The sequence below is a fragment of the Geotrypetes seraphini genome, chromosome 2 (assembly GCF_902459505.1).
Source record: "Geotrypetes seraphini chromosome 2, aGeoSer1.1, whole genome shotgun sequence".
In the NCBI taxonomy this organism is placed as follows: Eukaryota; Metazoa; Chordata; class Amphibia; order Gymnophiona; family Dermophiidae; genus Geotrypetes; species Geotrypetes seraphini.
The window spans coordinates 96,728,601-96,751,604 of record NC_047085.1 but is presented as its reverse complement, the minus strand read 5'-3'; the positions used below and the strand labels follow the sequence as shown (position 1 = coordinate 96,751,604).

Genomic DNA, 23,004 nt, shown 5'->3' with positions numbered 1-23,004 from the left:
GGTTTGTCTGCTAGTGGGTCGACCGCAGGCTGCGTGGCTCCTTGGAGGCGCGCCTGAGATCAGGGCCAGACTGCATTCCTCCGCTAGGCATCTGCATGTCCAAGGATGGCGGAGGTACCCAGCCATGGATGTCTAACCGGTGGAGCAGTCCAAAGATTTGAAGTCCAGCTTGCCTGCTTCCTAAGGCAGAGGATCTCCCTGTAAGCTGTTTCAACTCTCTCAGAAGTGATTTTCCAGTCAGTACATGTCACAGTGAGTACAAGCTTGACAGCCTGAATCGGTGATTTTGGGGGGTATTGGGAGGTTTCCTTGCATGGCCTACCCCCATCCTTAAAATCGCCATTTTTTTTTAGGGCTTCTGGTATTTTTTCCTAGGCTATTTTTGACACCCCTGCCCTAGACATATGGAGAGATAAGTGAAGATAGATAATGAGGGGCTGCCCAGTGAATGCTTTTGTAGGTAATTGTTAAAAACAAACAAATCCGGGAATGTGCCAGGAAAAGAAAAAAATATATATCAGTTTTGTGCGTTATCAACCCTGGCTGTATTAATCCTAAAGTTCATCTCTAATTAGAACTTTCAAACAGGAAAAAAAAATTGTATGCATATGAACTGTAGCATTAATTGACGAGGTTACGGGAAAAATCTTTGGAAAAGCAGAGCAGTAAAAAGGAAAGAGAGTTGTCGGGCAGAATTCAGCCAACAACAACAACAAAAAAAATCACCAACTCTGCCTCGCTATCTTTAGCCATAGGAACTATGGAAGGAGGGGGACGCGTTAGAACACGGACCCATTTTGTACTTGCAGTTCCTCTACTAAGAAAGGTAGTTATTAGCAGTCCTGGGGTTGCGCTTGCACAGTTCCGGTTCCGGAATGTGCATCGGAACTGAAGGCGCGGGTTTAGAAGGTTTTGCAGCCAAGATGCTTCTCTCTGTGGCAGGAAGCTGCAGGTTTCCTGGCTTGTGTTTTGCTGTGCGGATCGGTAGGGGTGGCATTGGGATGGCATCCCCGGTGTTCTGCGGATGGCGCATATTCTCGCGGTGTAACAAAGCAGTAGTTCTGAGCAGGGCTTGCGACATTTCGTTCCCGGAACTGAGATGCGCACGCGGAGTGACAACAACATCGGGCACTCACAAGGTAAAGGAAAACGCTTGCGCAGAGCGGGTGTATACAAAACAGTAGTACAGTACATGCCTGAATAATAGATTCTGCAGAAGGAAAGAATAGCATGCATGTGTTTGGTTTTGATTTTAGAGCTTTGTAACTGCTATGCTACGTGTGAAATTATAAAATACAAAAAAAAAGGCAAAAACAACATAATTTCATTAATTTTTTTTCTCCATGTGTGTTTTGAGCTCTTCTGGGAGGATGGGATATAAAGCCAAATAAATAAACAAATCACTGTTCAGTCTTTTTGTGAGCATGATGACCAAATAAAATTGTGTGACCCCTCCTCCCGAGGTACAGAATAGCGATTCATTCATGGAGAACCCATCCAAGTTGGAACTCTAAATGTGGGTTTTGTGACCCCATTTGGAGCCGTGTCTAGAGCTAGCATATTTTTTGTGTGGTTCCTCGCGAGTGGAATAAGCTTCCGAGATATTTAGGACAGCAATCTAGTTTGAGTAGTTTTAAGAAAATGTTGAAGGAAAACATCTCTTCTGAAAGATGAAATACGGGACTTGATTTATAGTTTTTTGATGCGAGGCGCTGGTAGCCTCTTTGTAATTTTAGGAGGCTTTAAATTATTATTATAATGTTGTATTGATGTTTGATTTGTTGTATTGTATGTGATTCTGTTTGTGTATGTACTTTACTGTGACCTGACTTGGGAAAGGCGGGGTATAAATAAAGAAATACAAATACTGACCCATAATTTGGGGAGCTCTGTAATATAGAACCCTATTGGAAACAAGCATCTAATTTTGGAGGGGTGGTGATATTTCAGAGCCTTTGCCTTCAGCTTATTTTTGTACTAGTTTTATGGTCTCCCTAAAGTTTGGGGGCATTGCTTGGGTAGGCAAACCTTCAGTCCTGTGTTCCTTTAAATATCTTTCAGGACTTTTAGCTCCTTTCCCCTCCTTTCCCCTCCTTTCAAGATTTTGGTAATTAATCTCAAGTCATAATCATCATAACAGTATCTCTAACAAAGTCATCTTATAAAGCTCCTTATTGGACATCATTTATATTCTAATATCATTTTTTTTTGTACAGCAAACAATAAAAACATAATACAATAAAACACTAAAAGTAACTTTGAATTAGTTAATACAGTACAGTATCTTTTCCCTCTCTCCAAACATGGATATTGGTATCCTAGAGCAGGGGTTTTTAACCCTTTCCTGGAGACAAACCTAGCCAGTCAGGTTTTTGGTATTACCACAATGAATATGCATGAGATAGATTTGCTTGTACTTGAGACCCACTGTATACATATCTGTCTCATGCATATTCATTGTGGTTATGCTGAAAACTTGACTAGGCATGCCTTTGAGAGAGGACTGAGAATTACTCCCCTAGAGCAGTGGTTCTATGACAACACATCTAATGGTCAACATTTCTGTGTCACACACTGGATCAATACAGGAGGAACTTCCTCTTATGACTTGGCTGACTGGCCTCCTCTTACATGCTCTCTCACTCTTGCACACAAATTCAGGCACATTCTCTCATGCCCCCCATCTCTAGCTCAACCTCTCTTTTCTCTTTTGCTCCCCCCCCCCCCCACCTGTCCTTTTCTTAAAACTTACTAAAGGGAGGAGAGCTTTAGGCTATCTCCTCTTCCTCCATAGCCAGCATGTGATAGTGATTGCATCCAAGGTGGGAAGGAACAGAATCCAGATTTCTAGTCCAGACTGGCAGGGAAGCAGTGATAAGAATATGATGTACCAGGGGCTCTACTCTGTAATCTCCTCAATCAGCAGACACGTGTTTTTTATATAAATCTATAGATTAGCTGTATATGTCAGATTATCAATGATGCACCTCCCAAATTCTGTTGACACGCGGCAGCCAATCAGCTAGTGGCTCTGCACAGGCAGGAGCAAAGGAAGGTCGCTCCTGCCGTGATTCACCACTGGACCATCAGGGATTGAGGGGTACAGATAGGAGTAGAGGTAGGTAATAGGGATAGAATTAGAGGATTAGAGGCAGTTACAAAATTAGTCATGGACACTGTTCAGGCAATGGGCCGCCGCGGGAGCGGACCGCTGGATAGGATGGATCTCTGGTCTGACTCAGCGGAGGCAACTTCTTATGTTCTTATGATACTAAAAGGTACACAGGGGAGGCAAAAAATATTAGAATCGGCTAGGACAGGAGGCAGGAGGGATCCCTCCTGTCCCGGCCACTGCTAAACCACCAAGTCTCATGGCAGGCCCAATGGAGGCCTGTAAGTCAGTGGAAGAGAGGGGGGACAGAGTGCAGAGACTGGCAGGGGAGTAAGTGAGTGAAGGGAGGGGATGGATGCAGAGCCTGGCAGAGCAGCAAGGGGAGGGGGAACAGGGTGCTGAGCCTGGAAAGACACTGCACTTGAATATTAAATCCCCCCCCCCCACATACACACGGTTTATATTTGAGTCAAACATATTTCCTTTTTTGGGGGGAAGGTTACTTCGGTTTATATTTGGGTCTGTTTATATTCTAGTATACACAGTGCTTAATTTTAGCAAAAGGTTACTGCTCTGTAAGTACAAATTACTCAACAAAAAAGCAGATTAATACAGCAGTTTAAAACAGACAAAATTGAAGTGTTGGAAAGTGATGTTTATTTTTTAAATTTTGACAGCCTTTTTACTAAGCGATGCTAAAATATGATTAGTACTATGCCCAGTGTGGGTTTCTCCCATGCTTTGAGGCCACTTTAGCATGGCTGTAAAATTTGAACATGACCATGCACTAATTTCCCCATTAGGGCATGGTCATTAGCGTGTGAGCTCTTACTGCCACCTGTTTTGTAGGTGGTAAGGGTTCATGTGCTAACAATTAGCATATGGCAATGCAGCTGTGCTAACTGATTAGCACAGAACATGCCTACTCTCATTTATTTATTCAATTTTCTATACCGTTTTCCCAGGGGAGCTCAGAACGTTTTATGTGAATTTATTCAGTTACTAAAGCATTTTTCCCTATCTGTCCTGGCGGGCTCACAGTCTATCTAATGTACCTGGAGCAAGGTGGGGGGGGGGGGTTAAGTGACTTACCCAGGGTCATAAGGAGCAGCATGGGTTTGAAGCCACAGCCTCAGCGATAAATCAATAAATTCTGTTTTTTCATGTGGGAAGCACATGCTGATCCCCAAACCCTGGCCTAAATACACCCCATAGTAGTGCTTGTTAACCTGTGATAAGCAAGCATTAGTGCGTACCTGAGCTTTGTAAAAGGAACCCTTTATTTATTGTATCATGATATACCACCAGTCACTCCATAAAAGTGCCTCTAGGTGATGTACATGCTTACAAAATAAAGAAAAAACAACCAATTAAAAACAAAAAAACAGCAGTACCCAAGAAAAGTAAAAGAGAAGGCTTGCAGAGAATTTGGGGCTGAATGTTTGAGGAAAACGCTGTGTTTATTATTTTTTTGAAACTGGAGTAAGAGGCTTTAAGTTGAGTTCACAAGGGAGAGAATTCCTGAGGTAGGGCCCAGCATAGGCAAAAGCAGTATCTCGTGTGATGTCCAAGCGAAGACCTGAGGGAGGGGGAAGAGATAAACATGCTTGTTAAGATGAGTGCAAGAGGTGTGTAGGAGTATAAGGAGTCAGACATTTAGAAATGTTCTCTGAAGCAGTCCATAGTCTGCCTTTGAACACAACGGTAAGTTATTTAAATTTTTTATGTGCTGAAACTGGGAGCCAGTGTTCTTTGATTAGAAAAGGTGTGACATAATCAGATTGAGCAGAGTTATGAATAATTTCCCAGCTGAAGATGTTTCAGAATGGAAAAAAGACCAGACTAGAGTTCATCTTTCACGTTGGAACTGCTGTAATAACTAGAGTCTGACCACACCCAGGATCTTTGGTTTCTGCTGAAACCGAATCTGCAATTGACCACTCAGTTTCAGCAGGAACTGAAACCATAAACTGTTACCCCCCTCCCCAATCTCTTCTGACATGGGCTTACCTTAGGAAACCCTGGTGGTATAGTGGCCTCTTCAGGGACAGAAATAAACACCATTTTGTTCCTGCCGTGCTACTGCTCCTGACACAATGGCTGCCAAGACTTGCTACAGCTGGCCATCTTTTGTTTCTTTCTGGAGAGATCCCTTATCATTGGCCAAAGGCAAAGATCGCTTTGTCTGATGATAGTCCTGGCTCTCATAATCAATTATTTTGTTTTGGTTTTTTTGGCCAGAGAGCCTCTTCTTGGACAGTGGTGTCAATTGCTGCTGGTTTTAAAAAGGGTTTGGACAAGTTCCTGGAGGAAAAGTCCATAAACTGCTGTTGAGACAGACATGGGAGAAGCCATTGCTTGCCCTAGATCGGTGGCATGGAATGCTGCTACTATTTGGGTTTTTGCCAGGTGCTTGTGACTTGGATTGGCCTCCGGGAAGATGGGATATAGGCTAGATGGACCATTGGTCTGATCCAGTAAGGCTATTCTTATGTTCCCATCTTATCGAAGCATAGCTGCTCCTAGAGATTTAAAGACATGGCAGAAAAGCAGCTTATTGAATTTTCAAAATACTGACTTGGTCAATTGGTTTTAATTGATATGGTTTGATAATTTTACTACCCTTTACTTTATGAATTTTATGTTAACAGCATGCTGATCTTATTTTGCAGAAAACTTTTCCTTATGTGAAATGTGTCCAGTGCTTTAGTACATCCTCTTCTGGAGACGAAAGTGTGGGAAAACTAGTTTACACCGGAAATTTGGCAAAGGCAGTGCTTGGTATGTAATTGAAGTTCTGTTTTATTTTCAAATATTTTTCATAAAAAGACAGTCCTCTTTTCTGTAAAGATACCCTTGGCTTTCGTAAAGCTTGTTAGACCCTTGGTTCTCATAAAGCTTGTCAGACATTTTGTGTTTGAGACTGATATAGAAATATCACTGTACACTTCCCCCTCCCCATTCGTGGTTTCCGTACTTGCGATTTCATATAATCGCGATTTGGGGAGGGGAGGGGGAAACCCCCCTATATTTTTGCCTTCCTCCCGGCATCCCGGCCTTACCTGGTGGATAGCAGTTCCTCACACACCTCATCTTGAAGCCTTCCCTCTGATGTTATGACATCAGAGGGAAGGCTTCCGGTTCAGGTGCAGGACGCGCGTAGGAGCCTTTTCCCACAGCTTTATGCACTGCAGCACTCAGGGAGCTGGCCCGAAGACGCTGCGTTGATCGCACCTTGGACCGGCGGCTGAAGAACGCTGTCTTGGGCCCAATGGATGTGCTGGCACTGTGGACCAGCAGAAAATTTCTGTGGACCGGCACCAGTCCACGGACCGGCAGTTGAAGAACACTGTCCTAAATTACAGTACATACGAGGGGCTGCTCTAAAGTTCTCAGCCCAACCAAGAAGAAAATCATGTGGAACCATTAAACTTACAAGTTATTTCACATTTTTCTTGACACTTTTTGATTCATTTCAATATGAAATGAATCAAAAAGTGTCAAGAAAAATGTGGAATAACTTGTAAGGATAGAGTCGGTCCAGAGGAAGTCTACTAAAATGATTGGTGGTCTTCATCATAAGGCATATGGGGACAGACAGGAGAGGGAAGATATGATAGAGACATGTGCATTTCTGCCATGTAGGTATTTAAATAAGTCGAGTCTCTTTCATTTGAAAGGAATGAGAGGGCATGGGATGAAGTTAAAAGGTGATAGACTCAGGAGTAATCTAAGGAAATACTTTTTTACAGAAAGAGTGGAAGATGCGTGGAATAGTCTCCTGGTAGAGATGGTGGAGACAAAGACAGTCTGAATTCAAAAATGTGTGGGACGGGCACATGGGGATCTCTTAAAGAGAGGAGAAAATAGTGGATGCTGTAGATCAGCAGTCTCAAACTCAAACCCTTTGCAGGGCCACATTTAGGATTTGTAGATTCTTGAGGGGCCTCAGAAAAAGTAGTAAATGTCTTATTAAAGAAATGATAACTTTGCATGAGATAAAACTCGTTATAGTTTATAAATCTTTCCTTAATTGCTTCTGATTGTCCTCTCCACTCCACCTCACAATTGCGTACAGACGCAGGAAAGCACTTCATGAGATTACAGCAGTGAGGTGGGCAATGTTCCAGAACAATGGTATCATACTGAGGGCCTCAAAATAGTACCTGGTGGGCCGCATGTGGCCCCCGGGCCAAGGGTTTGAGACCACTGCTGTAGATGGTCCATTTGGCCTGATTTTTCTGTGTTTCTTATCAAATCTATGTGCAAAAACAATCCTTCACTACTTAAGACATAAGATGGCCATACTGGGACAGACCGAAGGTCCATCAAGCCCACTATCCTGTTTCCAACCATGGCCAACCCAATCCCAAGTACCTAGCTAGATCCCAAGCAGTAAAACAGATTTTATGCTGCTTATCCTAGGAATAAGCAGTGAATTTCCCTAAGCCATCTCAATAATGGCCTTTGGGCTTATTTATTTACTTTAAAAAATGTATACACCGCCTAAATTTAGGTGGCTTAAAAATGACCAAAAATAATATAAACCAGTTGTCCCAACAAGGATCCCAGTTTTAGCATATATGAGATGCCTTCCTCAAGAGACACAAGTTGTTGCCTGTCAGGTCTAGAGCACAACTTGACTGGCAACAACTTGTGTCCCTGAGGAAGACGTTTCCTATACGCCGAAACTGGGATCCTTGTTGGGACCACTGGTTTATTTAAATAAAGACTTGATCATTGGTTGAAAAGACGCCTCTCTTGCCTTCTGTTAGACTTTCTATATCCTTAGGCAAGGTGTTCTTCTTTTTGTCTGCTGCATACATAATTATTTAAACACCAGTAGAGATGTATCAACTGGGATCTTTATTGTTTATTGGTAGATGTTTTCAACCAATAAGCAATAAAGATACCAGTTTATACATCTCTACTGGTGGTTATTTCATTTGGAATTTCATAGAGGTTTGTTTTTCAGATCTATGATTCTCATAAGCAATCAAACATTATTTCATCTCCAGATTACATAGGTAGCAAAAATGCAGTTGCAAAAAGTTGGGTCTTAAAAAGATTTTTTAAATTAACCCCTCCTTTTATGAAGCCACTTATTTTTATTGCCGGCCATGGCGGTATTAGCTCCAACGCTCATAGAATTCCTATGAAAGTCAGAGCTTTTACTACAGTGACCCGCAATAAAAAAAAACCTCTAACCTAGCTTGATACAAGGAGGCCTATATTAGTCATAAAAAATTTTGATAGAAAAATTAATCTAAACATGAACAGCTGTATGTGTTGCCTCACTAACAATTTGTTTTAAACCTAGCGTAATTTAAGACATTCTTTTACTAAAATGCACTAATAAATTTAATGTGTTTTAGTAAATGCTAATGGTTAGTGTGCACTAAGGTCCCGATTCTGCAAAGTGCATCCCGATTGTAGGCAGCTGTAGGCGTCCCACAGCTGTCTAATCAGCCAATCGGGAGGCATGTTTTCTAAAAAATGCTTCACAGGCAGGCCGCCTATATTGAAGGCCCAGCCTAGGGAGGCCCGCAAGCCTGCCTAAGCTTGCCTAAGGCTAGGCGGTAGCCTTAGGCGAACCTAGGCTGCCCTACACGTCTCCCTAGTAGAGCGAGAGACGCTTACAATGTATGCCAGCAAAATGCAGGTCTACATGGTAAGTAGACATGGCCCATATACTTAATCGCAGCAAAGGATCTCCCTGCTGCGATTAGTATAGTGGCCGTGTCAACGTCCGCCAGTCTCCCCTCCCCCCCCCCCGATGATCGCAGCAGGAGGGTGCCCAACACCTCCTGCTCACAGAACCCTACCATCGCCAGCAGGAAGGTGCTCAACCCTTCCTGTCGGTAGACTACCCCACCCCCGACATTCGCGGCAGGAGGGTTCCCAACCCCTCCTGCCCACAGAATCCCACCATCGCCAGAAGGAAGGTGCTCAACCCTTCCAGCTGGTAGGCCCCACCCCCCCTGAAGATCGCTGGCAGGAGGGTACCCAGCCCCTCCTGCTGGACCCCTCTCAATGACCCCCCCCCAACAAATAAATTTAAACCTATGATAATCAGGCTTCTTCCACTAGTTTAATTTCTCTGAATACCCAATCCCAAATACTGTATAATTTGTTGGATAATGTTGATTTACGGATACCAAATCATAGTCACACAACTACAATTCAGTAATGCAAAGAATATCTAATGACTTTTCAATTAGCAGATCATGATAAACATTTTATTTTTAACTCATCACAGAACAGGTGTATGCAAGAAGGCTGTTATTTCAGGATGCATAATTTTGTGAACTTTTCAATCATAAATCTTGTTTTAAAGTGGTCTGTTTAGACACTGCTAAAGAACTAAGCTGTTAGTGAGCTGTGGGTAGCTAAATTGCAGTTAAGAACCCAAATCTATTAGGTGAGGACCTTACAATAGTTGGATTACATTGAATTTTCTTGAGGTGGTGGTGAAGGTGGGTGTTGTTATAACAATAACCCAGTGTCTTGACCCATGGCCACTTAGGGCTCCTTTTACAAAGCCGCGTTAGGGCCTTAACGCGCAGAAGAGCGCGCGCTAAATTGCAGCGTGTGCTAGCCGCTACCGCCTCCTTTTGAGCGGACGGTAGATTTTCGGCTAGCGAGCACTAATCTGGTGCGTGCATTAAACGCTAGCGCACCTTTGTAAAAGGAGCCCTTAGTTAGTGGCAAAGAAGAGACTTGGTCTTATAGGGGGCTGATGTAATAAGATGTGAATGCATTAAAACAAGTTAAGTAAACAAAATGCATAGGATCTTCATTAACCAAAAGTTACACAACTTATGATTCAACTAGCATTGCTCTCATTTAAAATCCATTTATACATTCTCCATATTTACCATTATTTATATTGACATTGCTTGATGTTATTGAAGGGACAGAAAATACAATCCTGGTTATATTTATTTATTTAATTTTTTTATTGCTGATACTTATCTTAATTGTATGTCTGTTATTATGTTACTTTTATTTATCATCATTATATGATTTATTCCTGTGCAATGGATATAGAGATACCTCAAACCACTTGTTTGTAAAAGGCATCATTTTCTCAACTCCACCTCCTTCCTCAGTGAGCTGTGCTGTAGCCCTTCAGTTCTTCCCTTTGGCAAGCATGTTCAGAAGATATCTGATCTTCTCTGTCTTTTTAGTTTTATTTTTGGGGGTTTTTGTTCCCAGATTTCGAGGCTTTCGGTGCTGCAGACGTTCCTAGTGCTCCTGGGACAGCTATGACTGCGAGCAGACACAGATTCTCATCAAAGAAGTTTGTAGCTGTCAGGCTTCTCTGTCTAGCAATTAAGGACACTAAGGGACCGTTTCCCAATGTGGTGAGGCTCGCCCTAGACTTTGTCAGATCTTGAGCACAGGCTGTGGGACCCCAGGTCAGTCCAGAGGGCCGGAGTGGGAGCCAGCTGTTTTTTGACCTTCCCCCGTCACATGGCATGGATCTATGGGGGTCGAGATCTCAGCCCACTTTTTCAGGTCTGGCATGCAGCCTGAAGAAGCAAGCACCTGAATTCCATGCTTGATGGAGGTAGAAAGTCTTCTGTCATTCATAACTGCAGTGGCAGTTGGGGTAGTTCCCAACACCAGCAGTCATATGTGAGTACTGGCTATTGCAACTTATAGGGAAAATTGGTGTGTGTGTGTGTGGGGGGGGGGGGTCCCTAAAAATTGCATCTTAAAAGGTTTCTTGGGCCAGATGGGGGATCCCCCATCTCATTTTTGTTTTTTAAAAACCCTTCCCAGAATTTTTTGAGTTCTCATATAGCTCTCCTGAGCTGTTTTTAGTGATAAAATCACTTATGGTGGCCATCTTGGATTTCCTGATTTGGATTAAAAAACCTCTAATCTGCCTTAATATCCCTTGATTTTGTTAAAAATCACCATAGATTAGTGATCTCAAACTCGCAGCCTGCCAGGTACTATGTTTATCATAATCACAAAAGTAAAATAAAACAGTTTCTTGATCATATGTCTCTTTAGCTATAAATTACAATATTATTATTAAGACTTAGCCAAAAGGAAAGATTTATAAACTATAAAGAGTTTTACCTCATGCAAAATTGTCATTCTTTAATAAGACATTAACTATTTTTTTCTGAGGCCCTCCAAGAACCTACAGATCCAAAATGTGGCCCTGCAAAGGGTTTGAGTTTGAGACCACTGCCATAGATGGACTTCTCAAGCTTTGATATACTGGATTCATGGCAGATTGAAGCTGGATGGCCAGTGGAGGATTGGCCATGTTCCACTTGCCACAAGTCACATGATGAAGAGGCGGGGGCCTCGGGCTCAGCCTCCTCAGATACCTTAAGGGTCCTGGGAGTACAGATGGACTCTTCTGGGGGGGGGGAGGGGGTTAAGTCCATTTCATAAGTGGCAAAAGCTGATTCAGCATCTGTAGCAAAGAAGCATCACATGGAGGATGATGAACCCTCAAAAGGGTGCCATGAGCACCCGAACGGGTCTTCTAGCCCAGAGTGTTTGATAGCATTGTGTGCCGATGGGAGTGTCCAACATTTGATCTCATGGCGACAGCAGCCAACAAGAAGGCTATAAGGTTCTTCAGCCACAGATTCAAACCCAGAAGTGCAGGCATGGATGCCTTGGTGCAGCTCTGGTCCGTATCTGCTGTATGTTTTTTCCCCTTGGCCCCTGATAGGCAGGGTCATTCGAAGGATAGCATCTCATCCGAAACTTGTGAGTCTCGTAGCCATAGATTGGTCGAGACGGCCCTGGTATGCAGATCTATTGCATCTGAAGAGGAATAGGAGTCTTATGCTGCCTTTTCATCCAACTTTGCTCTCGCAGGGCCTGATTGCCTGGGAAGATTTGGAACACTTTGTGCTTATGGCATGGCTCTTAAGCACACAAATCTAGAGTGCAAGGTCTACTCAGAGATAGTTATTACAGTTCTTCACAGTTTAAGAAACCAGGGACAGTTGCAGCCTATGCAAATTCTTTGAAAATACATAGTAACATAGTAGATGACGGCAGATAAAGATCCGAATGGTCCATCCAGTCTGCCCAACCTGATTCAATTTAAATTTTTAAATTTTTTCTTCTTAGCTATTCTGGGCAAGAATTCAAAGCTTTACCCTGTACTGTGCTTGGGTTCCAACTGCTGAAATCTCTGTTAAGACTTACTCCATAAGACGCACCCTTATTTCCACCCCCTTTTTGAGGGGTGGAAAAAGTGCATCTTATGGAGCAAAAAATACGGTATAGTCTGCTTTGTATAAGCAAATACCTGATTCAATTGGATCACAATACTTAAAACAAATATTCTGTCACTTCATATATAATGCTAATAATAGTAATATTAATACAATCTCTGACATTACCCATTCATTATAAAATACTACTACTGTTAATCATTTCTATAGCACTATTGGATATATGCAGCGCTGTAGAGAGTCACGAAGGAGACAGTCCCTGCTCAATGGAGCTTACAATCTAAACAGGATACCATGGATACAGTTAGAGGGAATGGTTAATCTGCTGGCTAGGGCAGTGGGGAGTAGGGTTATAGATTGAAGGCTGCATCAAAAAGGTGGGTTTTCAGTCTGCTTTTAAACAAGGGAAGGGGCGTGGCAGACAAACTCAGGTAGTTTATTCCAGGCATACAGGGCAGCTAGATGAAAGGAACGAAATCTGGAATTGGCAGTGGAGGAGAAGGGTACAGCTAAGAGCAGCTGATCTAAGCTTAAGGGCTCCTTTTACTAAGGTGTGCTAGCATTTTTAGCACGCGCTACATTGTCACTCGCGCTAACCCCGCGCTATGCGCCAAAAACTAACGCCAGCTCAATGGAAGCATTAGCGTCTAGCGCATGCGGCATTGCAGTGTGCACTAAGCGCACGCTAAAACCGCTAGTGCAGCTTAGTAAAAGGAGCCCTAAATGAATCACGCATATATCTACAGATATATGCCATTTTTAGTGTTCTGTATGTATTATTACATGCCATCCATACTTTTGATATAAGTAAATACAGTATATATTAATCTTTTCATTATTTTGCCTTTATTTAAGGTTAGAGCTGGGATTTTGTCATAACGACTTAAAATCCTGTGGTTTGAATAGCACTAGATATATTTACACAAACTGATTTTAGAAATCCTTCACAACAAAGTGGTAAATAGAAAAACTGAGTAGATATGGCAGAAATAGTAGAGTTCTAGTGCTGTACTGGTCTTAAAGAAAAAGGGGTTCTTGGTTGGCTGAAATATCTTTTGTTTGACCAACATGAAAATTACACACCAATTTTATACATGAGCTTTGGAGACCACATAAGGCCCTTCTTCAGAAAAATAAGACAGAGGACCGATCCGTATGTTCACAAAGGCTCATGTATATCTTTGGATCATTTTCCTGTCTAGTAAAAAGTATCACAGGCTGAAAATCTTCTGTCTCGCCTATCTGTATATTTTCTACTTATGTGGTCTCAGCAGTCCTAGCTCACCTTTGCCATAGTCTTTTTGCCTGAGCTGCAGGCCATGACATTCTGGTGAATGATATTGGCCCGCATCTTTTTTTTTTATTTCTTCCTTTTGGCCTTTTCCCTCCAGCTACATTTGCAGTATGTTTCTGTGAGCATAACATATGTCTGTTCTGTTCAAATGGCTAAATTACTCCACTTCTCTTGCCTTAATATTATTTGTGATCTCAGTTACCTTCAGCATTTTTTTCTAATTTCTTCAACCCTGACCTTGTCATATTGGGTCATCCCAAGCATCTCTTTCTCATATTCTAGCACTGCTCCATAGACTATTTCAGGTAACTGCATGTAATCCATGATTAGAAATACTAATTTCATGGTTTCTTAATTTTTTTTTCACAGGTGTGAAGTTGTTTTCCTATTCCACGAGTATGTTTAGCCTCTGTGTGATGCCTTACCTTATTTTCAAGACCGGAATTGGTGTGGACAACTTGATCTTACAGATTGCATTCTATAGCACTATTGGATTGTTTACCTTTGTAACACCAGTTATTCTGCATCTGTTTACAAAGGGCTATGTGGTACGCTTGTATCATAAGGCTGAGATGGACACCTACACTGCTGTTACCTACAGCGTTGTTCTTACTGAAAAGAGGACAGTATTCCACCAGAAGGATGTGAAGGTTCCTGGCGTCAGCAAGATGTTCACAACATTCTATGCACAGACAAAGTCCATGTTAGTTAACCCAAGTCTGTTTTCAAATCCACTTGACTACAATCACCTAATGGGCTATGACAAACCCTTTACTTTTGATTTAGAAGAACTAAATGAACCCACTGAAAGGAAGGTTCCACAACAGTGAATGTAAAAAATTGTCTAACACAAAATATATGTTTTGTGTGCTTTTATGAAAATAAAACAATACATTGTCAAATATTTTAAATGGACAGAACCAAAATAAAATTTTTCCATTTTAATGGCAGAACACAAGTTAGACATTTTTTGTTCCCTAAGTTTGTGGTGTTCCCTTAAATTATACATATTCATTCAAAGTCTTGTATATATGATGCATTATTCCAGGATGTGCTGAAGGTGGATTTGATGAACAAGTACATTGATTTAGGATAGCTGACTGACTTAGATATTCTGCAACAGAAAAGGATTAGGTATGCAAGGAGGAAAATTGTGATAGATATGTATTACAAAAACTTTTAGAGAGAGAAGATGTTCAAACCATGGCAGTGAAATCCAAACTTGCCTGATCGAAAGCATTTAATATGAAATCTTTTTTTTCTTCTTTTTTGGGATTAACAGTAGTGCTACCTATGAGATTAAATTTTGCCCCGAGTACAGAGGACAGGCCTGCTTTACATAACGAAGACCAACCAGGGCAGAATTAATATGTCGAGGGCCCCTAGGCACACAAGTCCACTGGGTCCCCTGCCCTACCCTCACCATGCCCCGCACCCATTTATTTACCCATTTTTTTCTTTACTTCTTTATTTCCATTTTATTTCTTTTATTTTAAAATTAAAAACAAAGATTACCATACCAGTGCCAGTGTACATCTAAACATCTCTGAACATCCCCCCTTCCTTCCTAGAGGAAGAAATCTTCAGCTGGCAGGGCTTTGGAAAGCCCACCAATTTATATTTTGCATATGGGTAGGAGGCATGGGGGGGAAGAAAATTTAGTGCCCATCATTTTATTGGACTAATACATTTCTCAATTAGCTTTCAGAGGTTAAAACCTCTTTCTTCAGGTCAGTAAACTATACTGCTGTTACAGTATCGCTGTCCTGACCTGAGGAAAGAAGTTATGGTCTCTGAATTAGTTTAAAAAAAAAAAATGTATTAAAATTAGTCCAATAAATAGGATCACCTTATGCCCACTCCTCCTTCCCATACCTTACAATTTAAATTGTAAGGGATGGGAAAGAGGAATGGGCAAAAGTGATTAAAAGCAAGGTAGCAGGATGTGGACTTGAAATGCCATCCAGGTCATGAGAGGGTCCTATGATCTGACTTCCTATGATATATGATATGCCCACCCTCTATTATAAAAAAATGTGTTTGATGGGAATAGTATATGAGATACGGAAGGTTGTCAGTGATAAATCTAGTTGAAACCTTTGGTTAAGTTAGGATCTGTCAGCAAGTCTTAGCGACTACAAAAAAAAAAATATAGGAATATTACTTAAAGATAACTGTCTTTGATCATCTTTTTACCCACTTTCTCTATAAAGACCGATATGGGTAGGATGTTATTTTGATGCCTGGCCTTTTTTTGGTATTCATTTGAAGAAATGACATGGGAAACATTTCAAAGAAATGCACATCCCTAATAATAGTACTGTTTGAGTACAGTATAGATTCTAGACCAGTGGTTCTCAACCTAATCCTTAGAGACACCCAGTCCGGTTTTCAGAATATCTATATTAAAAATGCATAAGATAAATGTGCATAGAATGAAGGTGATGAATGGGGCGACATGGTGTTGCCCCATGTGCAGTGTTGTCGGCTTTATGTAGCCTACCTATTCAGTCCTGTACACATCACATAAGAAAGATGATGTTCTCCCTGGAATAGCAAACAGTGATTGTGGAAGGCTGTGTGTGAAACGGATCGATTTTAAGGAAAAGCAAGAGGCTTTCGCCAACAAGTACCCAGGAACAAAACCATCAGCTAAACATTGTATTCAGTCTGGTTCGGAAATGGCATCGAACTGGCTCTGTTGCAAACATGAAGACATTGAGGCCTCACAACAGTTGATAATTGATTGAAGTTAATATATTACCAAGTTCCTGACGTTATCAATTAGAGATCCCTTGCTTTCATATTCATGCACATTTATACCATGCACGCATGAAATTTCTCTATCATATTAGAGAGTTGCACGGGGACAGAAATCCTACCCATCCCTGCCGTCCCCGTCAGGATCCTCTCTGTCCCCCACCCGTCCCCGCAAGGAATTGCCTCCATCCCCGCCCGTCCCCATAAAAAGCAGCAATTACTTCTGACAGGATCATCAATTCCACAGTTTCTTTTGTGTTTGCGCTACTGTTTTCCTTGTGGAATCTCTGGTGGAACCCTTTTTTTGCGTTCAGGTAATTAACTTATAAACCTCCTCTTTTACTAAGGCTGACGTGTCCATTATATCATATGGATGAATCTTGCTTCCAAAGCCTTCCATCCCCGTGGGAGTCCCGTTGGCTAGAGGGGGGTCCCCGTGGGAGTCCCATGGGTTAGGGGGAAATTTCTGCGGGACCCATGGGATTCCCGCGATCCCTGTTCTCTATATCATATCTCTCCCCACTTTTCCTCCAAAGTATGAGGTCTGTTCAAAAAGAATCAGACTTTTGTTCTTAAAAAATAAATACTCGTATTCAGATACAACAATCTTATACTAATCTTCAAAGTAGTCCCCTTGGGCTGCCACCCACTTCTTCCAATGGTTTTACCACTGTGGAAGCAGCGCTGGAATGCCTCTTTTGAGATTGCTTGAAACTGATCCATCGCATTCTGCATGATATCTTGACTGAAATCTGGTCCCTTTCAGGGGCATTTTCAACTTGGAGAAAAGCCAGAAATCACACGGAGCCATGTCAGGAGCAGTTGTACCACTCCTTTATCTGTGTGGTGCCCATTGCTTTGTCCTCGAAGGCCTGTTGAATCTTGCGGATCATTTCCATTTGGGAATTGCCAAGTTTTACACAAAATTTAATGCAGTAGCGTTCCAATTTTTCTGTCATTTTGTCAAAAATGAAAATCGTATGGTGCTCACTTATACTTCCTCACTCATCGGCAATCTGCCGGTGACTGACAGCTTCTATAGGCGGGAAAAAATTCAAGCATACGCATTAGGGTCACCTATATACATGCACTAAGCCACGCCTCCATAGCTTTATTTGTTTACACAAGAAAAATTAAGGTCTGATACTTTTTGAACAGCCCTCGTATACATATTGTGATCTTTAAGTCTGTCCCTGTATGCCTTTTGATGAAGACCACTGACCATTTTAGTAGCCTTCCTCTGGACCGACTTCATCCTGTCCATATCTTTTGAAAGTGCGGTCTCCAGAATTGTACACAATAATCTAAATAAGGTCACGCCGGCGTCTTGTATAGCAGCATCATTACCTCCTATTTCCTACTGGCCATACTTCTACTTATGCATCCTAGCATCCTAGCTTTCGGTATCGCCTTTTCAACCTGTTTAGCCACCTTTAGATCATCATATACTATCACACCCAAGTCTCGTTCCTCTTTCATGCACAAAAGTTCTTCACCCCCTAAACTGTCCTGTTCCCTCAGATTTTTGCTGTCTAAATGCATGGCCTTGCATTTCTTAGCATTAAATCTTAGCTGCCAAATTTCAGACTATCCCTCAAGTTTTACTGGGTCCTTACACAGGTATTTCACATGCACTAAGGCATGAATACAGGATGTCCGGGGCGGTACTTGGAGAGACCTCCCAGGAAAGGGACTTGGGAGTTCTGATCGACAAGTCGATGAAGCCGTTCACACAATGTGCAGCGGCAGCAAAAAGGGCAAATAGAATGCTAGGAATGATAAAGAAGGGGATCATGAACAGATCAGAGAAGGTTATCATGCCGCTGTACCGGGCCATGGTACGCCCTCACCTGGAGTACTGCGTCCAGCACTGGTCGCCGTACATGAAGAAGGACACGGTACTACTCGAAAGGGTCCAGAGAAGAGCGATTAAGATGGTTAAGGGGCTGGAGGAGCTGCCGTACAGCAAAAGATTGGAGAAACTGGGCCTCTTCTCTCTCGAACAGAGGAGATTGAGAGGGGACATGATTGAAACATTCAAGGTACTGAAGGGGATAGACTTAGTAGATAAGGACAGGTTGTTCACCCTCTCCAAGATAGGGAGAACAAGAGGACACTCTCTAAAGTTGAAAGGGGATAGATTCCGTACAAATGTAAGGAAGTTCTTCTTCACCCAGAGAGTGGTAGAGAGCTGGTACGCTCTTCCAGAGGCTGTTATAGGGGAAAACACCTTCCAAGGATTCAAGACAAAGTTAGACAAGTTTCGTCTGAACAAGAACGTGCGCTGGTAGGGCTAGTCGTAATTAGGGTGCTGATCTTAGACCAGAGGGCCGCCGCGTGAGCGGAATGCTGGGCATGATGGACCACTGGTCTGACAGCAGTGGCAATTCTTATGTTCCTCATGTTTTCCACACCATCAGGGATATCTACTCTATTGTAGATTATAGTATCATTCACAAAGAGGCAAATCTTTCTTACCTGACAGCCTTCAGCAATATATAAGATGTTGATGGACTGCTGATACTGTGACCAAGTATGTATTTCTGTCCATCAGTCTTAGAAGTAAAATTCAAATATTTTTATTGAAAAGAACTGATGACAAATGAGGATGTATAACACATTTTTTACATCTAACATTTTTCCTACTTTAAAATAAAGGCATGTAGTTTCCTTTTTTGTTAGTTTGTTCATTGGCCCATATAATATTTACTTTGTCTTATCCTATAACTATTTTCTGCTGTTCCATTTTTTATATTCTATATTCATTTCAGCTATCCACTGGAATTCAAGGAAACACCTCCCCCCCCCCCCCAAAATGAAACTTAGTATTTGAGACGACTACGTAGCCCACAAAATAGAGACAATAGCATCATTAGTGTCTTGGTTGTCAGTGGGCTTCAGCTGTCACTTATCCCTCCATTGCCTCAGGTGCAAACTTAGAGGTCCTTTTGCAGAGGTGTGAGCCTTAGCACACTTACACAGGTATTTCACATACACTAAGGCTGTTTGCTTCCACAGCCAGAATATGGCCAAATTCCAGCATTAATGGCAATGTTAACAATTACAAGTAGAAGTGAAACAATATAAACCATATATAACTTTATCTTAAGCTATATATGGTCAACAGATGTGCTTTCCGTGTATGATCATTTTTAATCAATGGAAATGTGTGCACAGCTTAGGCAATGATTTCATAGATTTTGGTCATTACCAAGCACTCCTCATTGATCCAATTTTCTGCGCTTTATTTCTGCTTGCTAGTAATATGTTTCTTTTCTTACCTTGTACATTCAGGTTTACTATATCGGCTGGGGACTGTTTTCCTCTGACATGTTTCACCCAGTGGCTTTATCAAGGCTGTCCCCTCAAACTGCACTGAGAGTGGTGAGAGATGGACCGAATGCACCGGGAAGGGGCCTAAGGCCCCTCCACGGTGCATCCCATTTTGAAGAGGCAGGCTTGCCAGTCAGAGAGAGTAGGCATCCCTCCAGCCGGCCTTCCTTGTAGAGGTACAGTGAGGGGTGGGTGACCCTGCAGGAGGGAGTGGACATCCCTTCTGCTGCTCTCAGGTGAGGTGAGGTGGGCAGGGGGGCTGTTTGGGAGGGAGCATCCCTCCTACTGATCTTGGGAGGGGGGGATTCTCTGCCTGCTGTAGCCAGCTGAGCTGATGGCGGCAGTGGAATTTCTCCCAATCAGCTGAGCCGGCAGGACTTCCCAAACCCGTGGTTTTGGAGAGTCCTGCCTGCTCAGCTGATCCTTGCTGCAATCGGCTTATGGCAAGCAGCAGTCTAGTTTCAGGATCAGTGGTGCTGAAACGTAGGCCAGGGTTTTCCAGCCTACATTTCAGCCGCCTATCTTTGAAATCAGGCACGATTCTTTGGGGATGGTTAGAGAATCCAGGAGTAAGGTATCTGTTCCTTAATGTAGATGCGATTCTGTTTCAGATGCTGGTGCATGATTGACATGTGATCAGTGGCCGCTTCTTGGGCAGCCGCCGAGACTACCATCCTATACAGAATCTGGCCCATATGCTATTTTGCATTCACAGAAAACCCCATAGCTCCTCTTCTAAGCATAGATGCAAAGCAGAAAAGAGGAATTTCCCCAGGAACTCACTATCCAATTAACGCTGATTTTAGTGTAGTCGTGGTAAAAACATAGACCCTCTCCAGGCCCAAGTGTATTGTGAAGTACCTGTAATACAAAGCATACCACAAAATCACTCAGAACCTATAGAGCTAGTCTACTGTAACACTACTAACTTATAAAAGTAACACAATAAGGACTCTGCCTAAGAAAAAGCAACACAGTAAATATTGCAGTTGGATCTATGTGATCACGTGACCGGGCTGAGTGGTATTACCCATCATATAGCCACATCCTCAGGCACCTTAGTTCCCTGTAGAAACAACACACAATAGGATTAAATATCTAATGTTCATTCCCTTAAAATCCATGACCAGCGCCTTCCCAACCCTCCTGGTCATTCCCCGAGGTCCTCCCTGGACTCCTCGTTCTCTGGGATCCTCCCTGCATCCCGTCCCCTCCAGGTCTCTCCTGAGTCCTTCGACCCTGTATTAGCCCTCCAAATCTTCGGCAGCTTCCTGTGCCATTACCAGTCACTCCGCCAGTTGCCACCGTCCCAGCCGGTCCCTCTGCTAGACACTCCTTAGGTCTTAAGCCAATGCTCCCAGGGTCTCTCAGGCTGCTTCACCTGGGGTTTTCTCGGATGGCTCTCAGTGCCATCACCGGTCACCACCAGTCCCGCTGCTGAACAGCCGCTGGACTCCCTCAGTCTTGGACTCTGCCAGATCTTCCAGCTGTCCATGGGGCCACCACCAGTCTCCTGGGTCCCCACCACCTGGATCCATCTTCACCTGTCCCACCGCTAGTCAAGTCTGAATCCCCTCTGACTCCAGGCTCTACTGGGCCATCCGGCTATTTTTAGCTCTTTCCTGCTGGTGTATAGGTCACCACGGAGCTTCCTACCAAAGCACCCCACTCCAGGGGCCTGATCTCTCTCTGCCGGAGTATAGGGCCCCGCAGACCCTCCCACTACTGGACTTCTGTTCTCTGCTGCACCTGACCTCCTCTTCATTTCTATTGACACTATGCTTTAGGGAAAGGGAATAGGATTTGATTTACCACCTTTCAGTGGTTACAATCAAAGCAGTTTATGAATTATAAACAGATACTTATGAGGGTAAATCAGAAAGTAAAAGGCAAAATACATTTAGTGGCTTTAATAGAAGTACTGTAACTGTGAGCAATTGAACATATAATTTTTCCACATAGTCCCCAAGCAAGATGATACTTTTGTTGTATTGTTCAACTAGCTTCTGCATTCCTGCAGAGAAGTTTTTTGGCTGCTCCCGAAGCCAGGTAAGCACCAATTCCTTTACTTCATTATGCTTTGTCTTTTGCTCTTTGAGTCACAGTGATGCAGTGACAGTTCTCTCCAGCTTACTCGGGTCTTCTTCATACTGCCTCAGGAACTAGGTCACAACCTCCACACGCTGTTGCTTGTGCAGATCAGTAAACTATTTGGGAACCCATCGTGTGTAGGCTTTCCTGTATCTCAAGTCATCATGCGTTATGGAAAATGCAGATCCATAGCTGATATCCAGATTTGCAGCCAACTGAGACACCGTTATCCATTGGTCTTCGCTAATCAAGGCATCAATGTGCTCTTGTGTGCGTGATGTTAATAGGCAACCAGAACAACCTTCATAGGTTACACCTATTCTTCCCACTTTTAACTTTTTTATCCACTTATAAACCTTTTGTTGATTCATGGTGCTCTGTTCATACTGAGTCAATATCTGATGGTGAATTTCCACAGGTTTCACTCCCTTTGCCCAAAGAAAGTATACTACTGCACGTTGTTCTTCAATGGTGCAATCCTGCAATGGAGTATCCATGTTTCTGACCTTGTGGCTGCCACACGACTAAAGGCTGAGCGTTGCACTGTGGCGGTACTTGGAGAGACCTCCCAGGAAAGGGACTTGGGAGTTCTGATCGACAAGTCGATAAAGCCATCCATGCAATGTGTGGCGGCAGCAAAAAGGGCAAACAGAACATAAGAGTTGCATCCGCTGGGTCAGACCATAGGTCCATCGCGCCCAGCGGTCCGCTCTCGCAGCGGCCCATCAGGTCTATGACCTCTGAAGTGGTTTCTTTACCATCTCTATAACCTACCTCTGCTTTTATCTGTACCCCTCAATCCCCTTATCCTTTAGGAATCTATCTAAACCTTCCTTGAACCCCTGTATTGTGCTCTGGCTTATCACAACCTCCGGAAGCGTGTTCCATGTGTCCACCACCCTCTGGGTAAAAAAGAACTTCCTAGCATTTGTTCTAAACCTGTCCCCTTTCAATTTTGCCGAGTGACCCCTAGTATTTGTGGTTTCCCACAATCTGAAGAATCTGTTCCTGTCTATCTTCTCTATGCCCTTCAGGATTTTGAAGGTTTCTATCATGTCTCCTCTTAATCTCCTCTTCTCCAGGGAGAACAGCCCCAGCATTTTCAACCTGTCAGCGTATGAAAAGTTTTCCATACCTTTTATCAGTTTAGTCGCTCTCCTCTGGACCCCCTCAAGAACCGCCATGTCCTTCATGAG

General features: G+C 42.9%; 1 protein-coding gene across 1 annotated transcript; it reads left to right on the top strand.

Moving 5' to 3' along the window:
* The first annotated feature begins 847 nt into the window (after window positions 1-847).
* Window positions 848-14,577, top strand: TMEM70 (transmembrane protein 70). Its single transcript, XM_033933311.1, has 3 exons — window positions 848-1,139; window positions 5,785-5,893; window positions 13,994-14,577. Exons 1-3 carry the CDS (start codon window positions 876-878, stop codon window positions 14,452-14,454), a joined length of 834 nt encoding a protein of 277 aa, XP_033789202.1. The 5' UTR covers window positions 848-875; the 3' UTR covers window positions 14,455-14,577.
* Window positions 14,578-23,004: the final 8,427 nt, after the last annotated feature.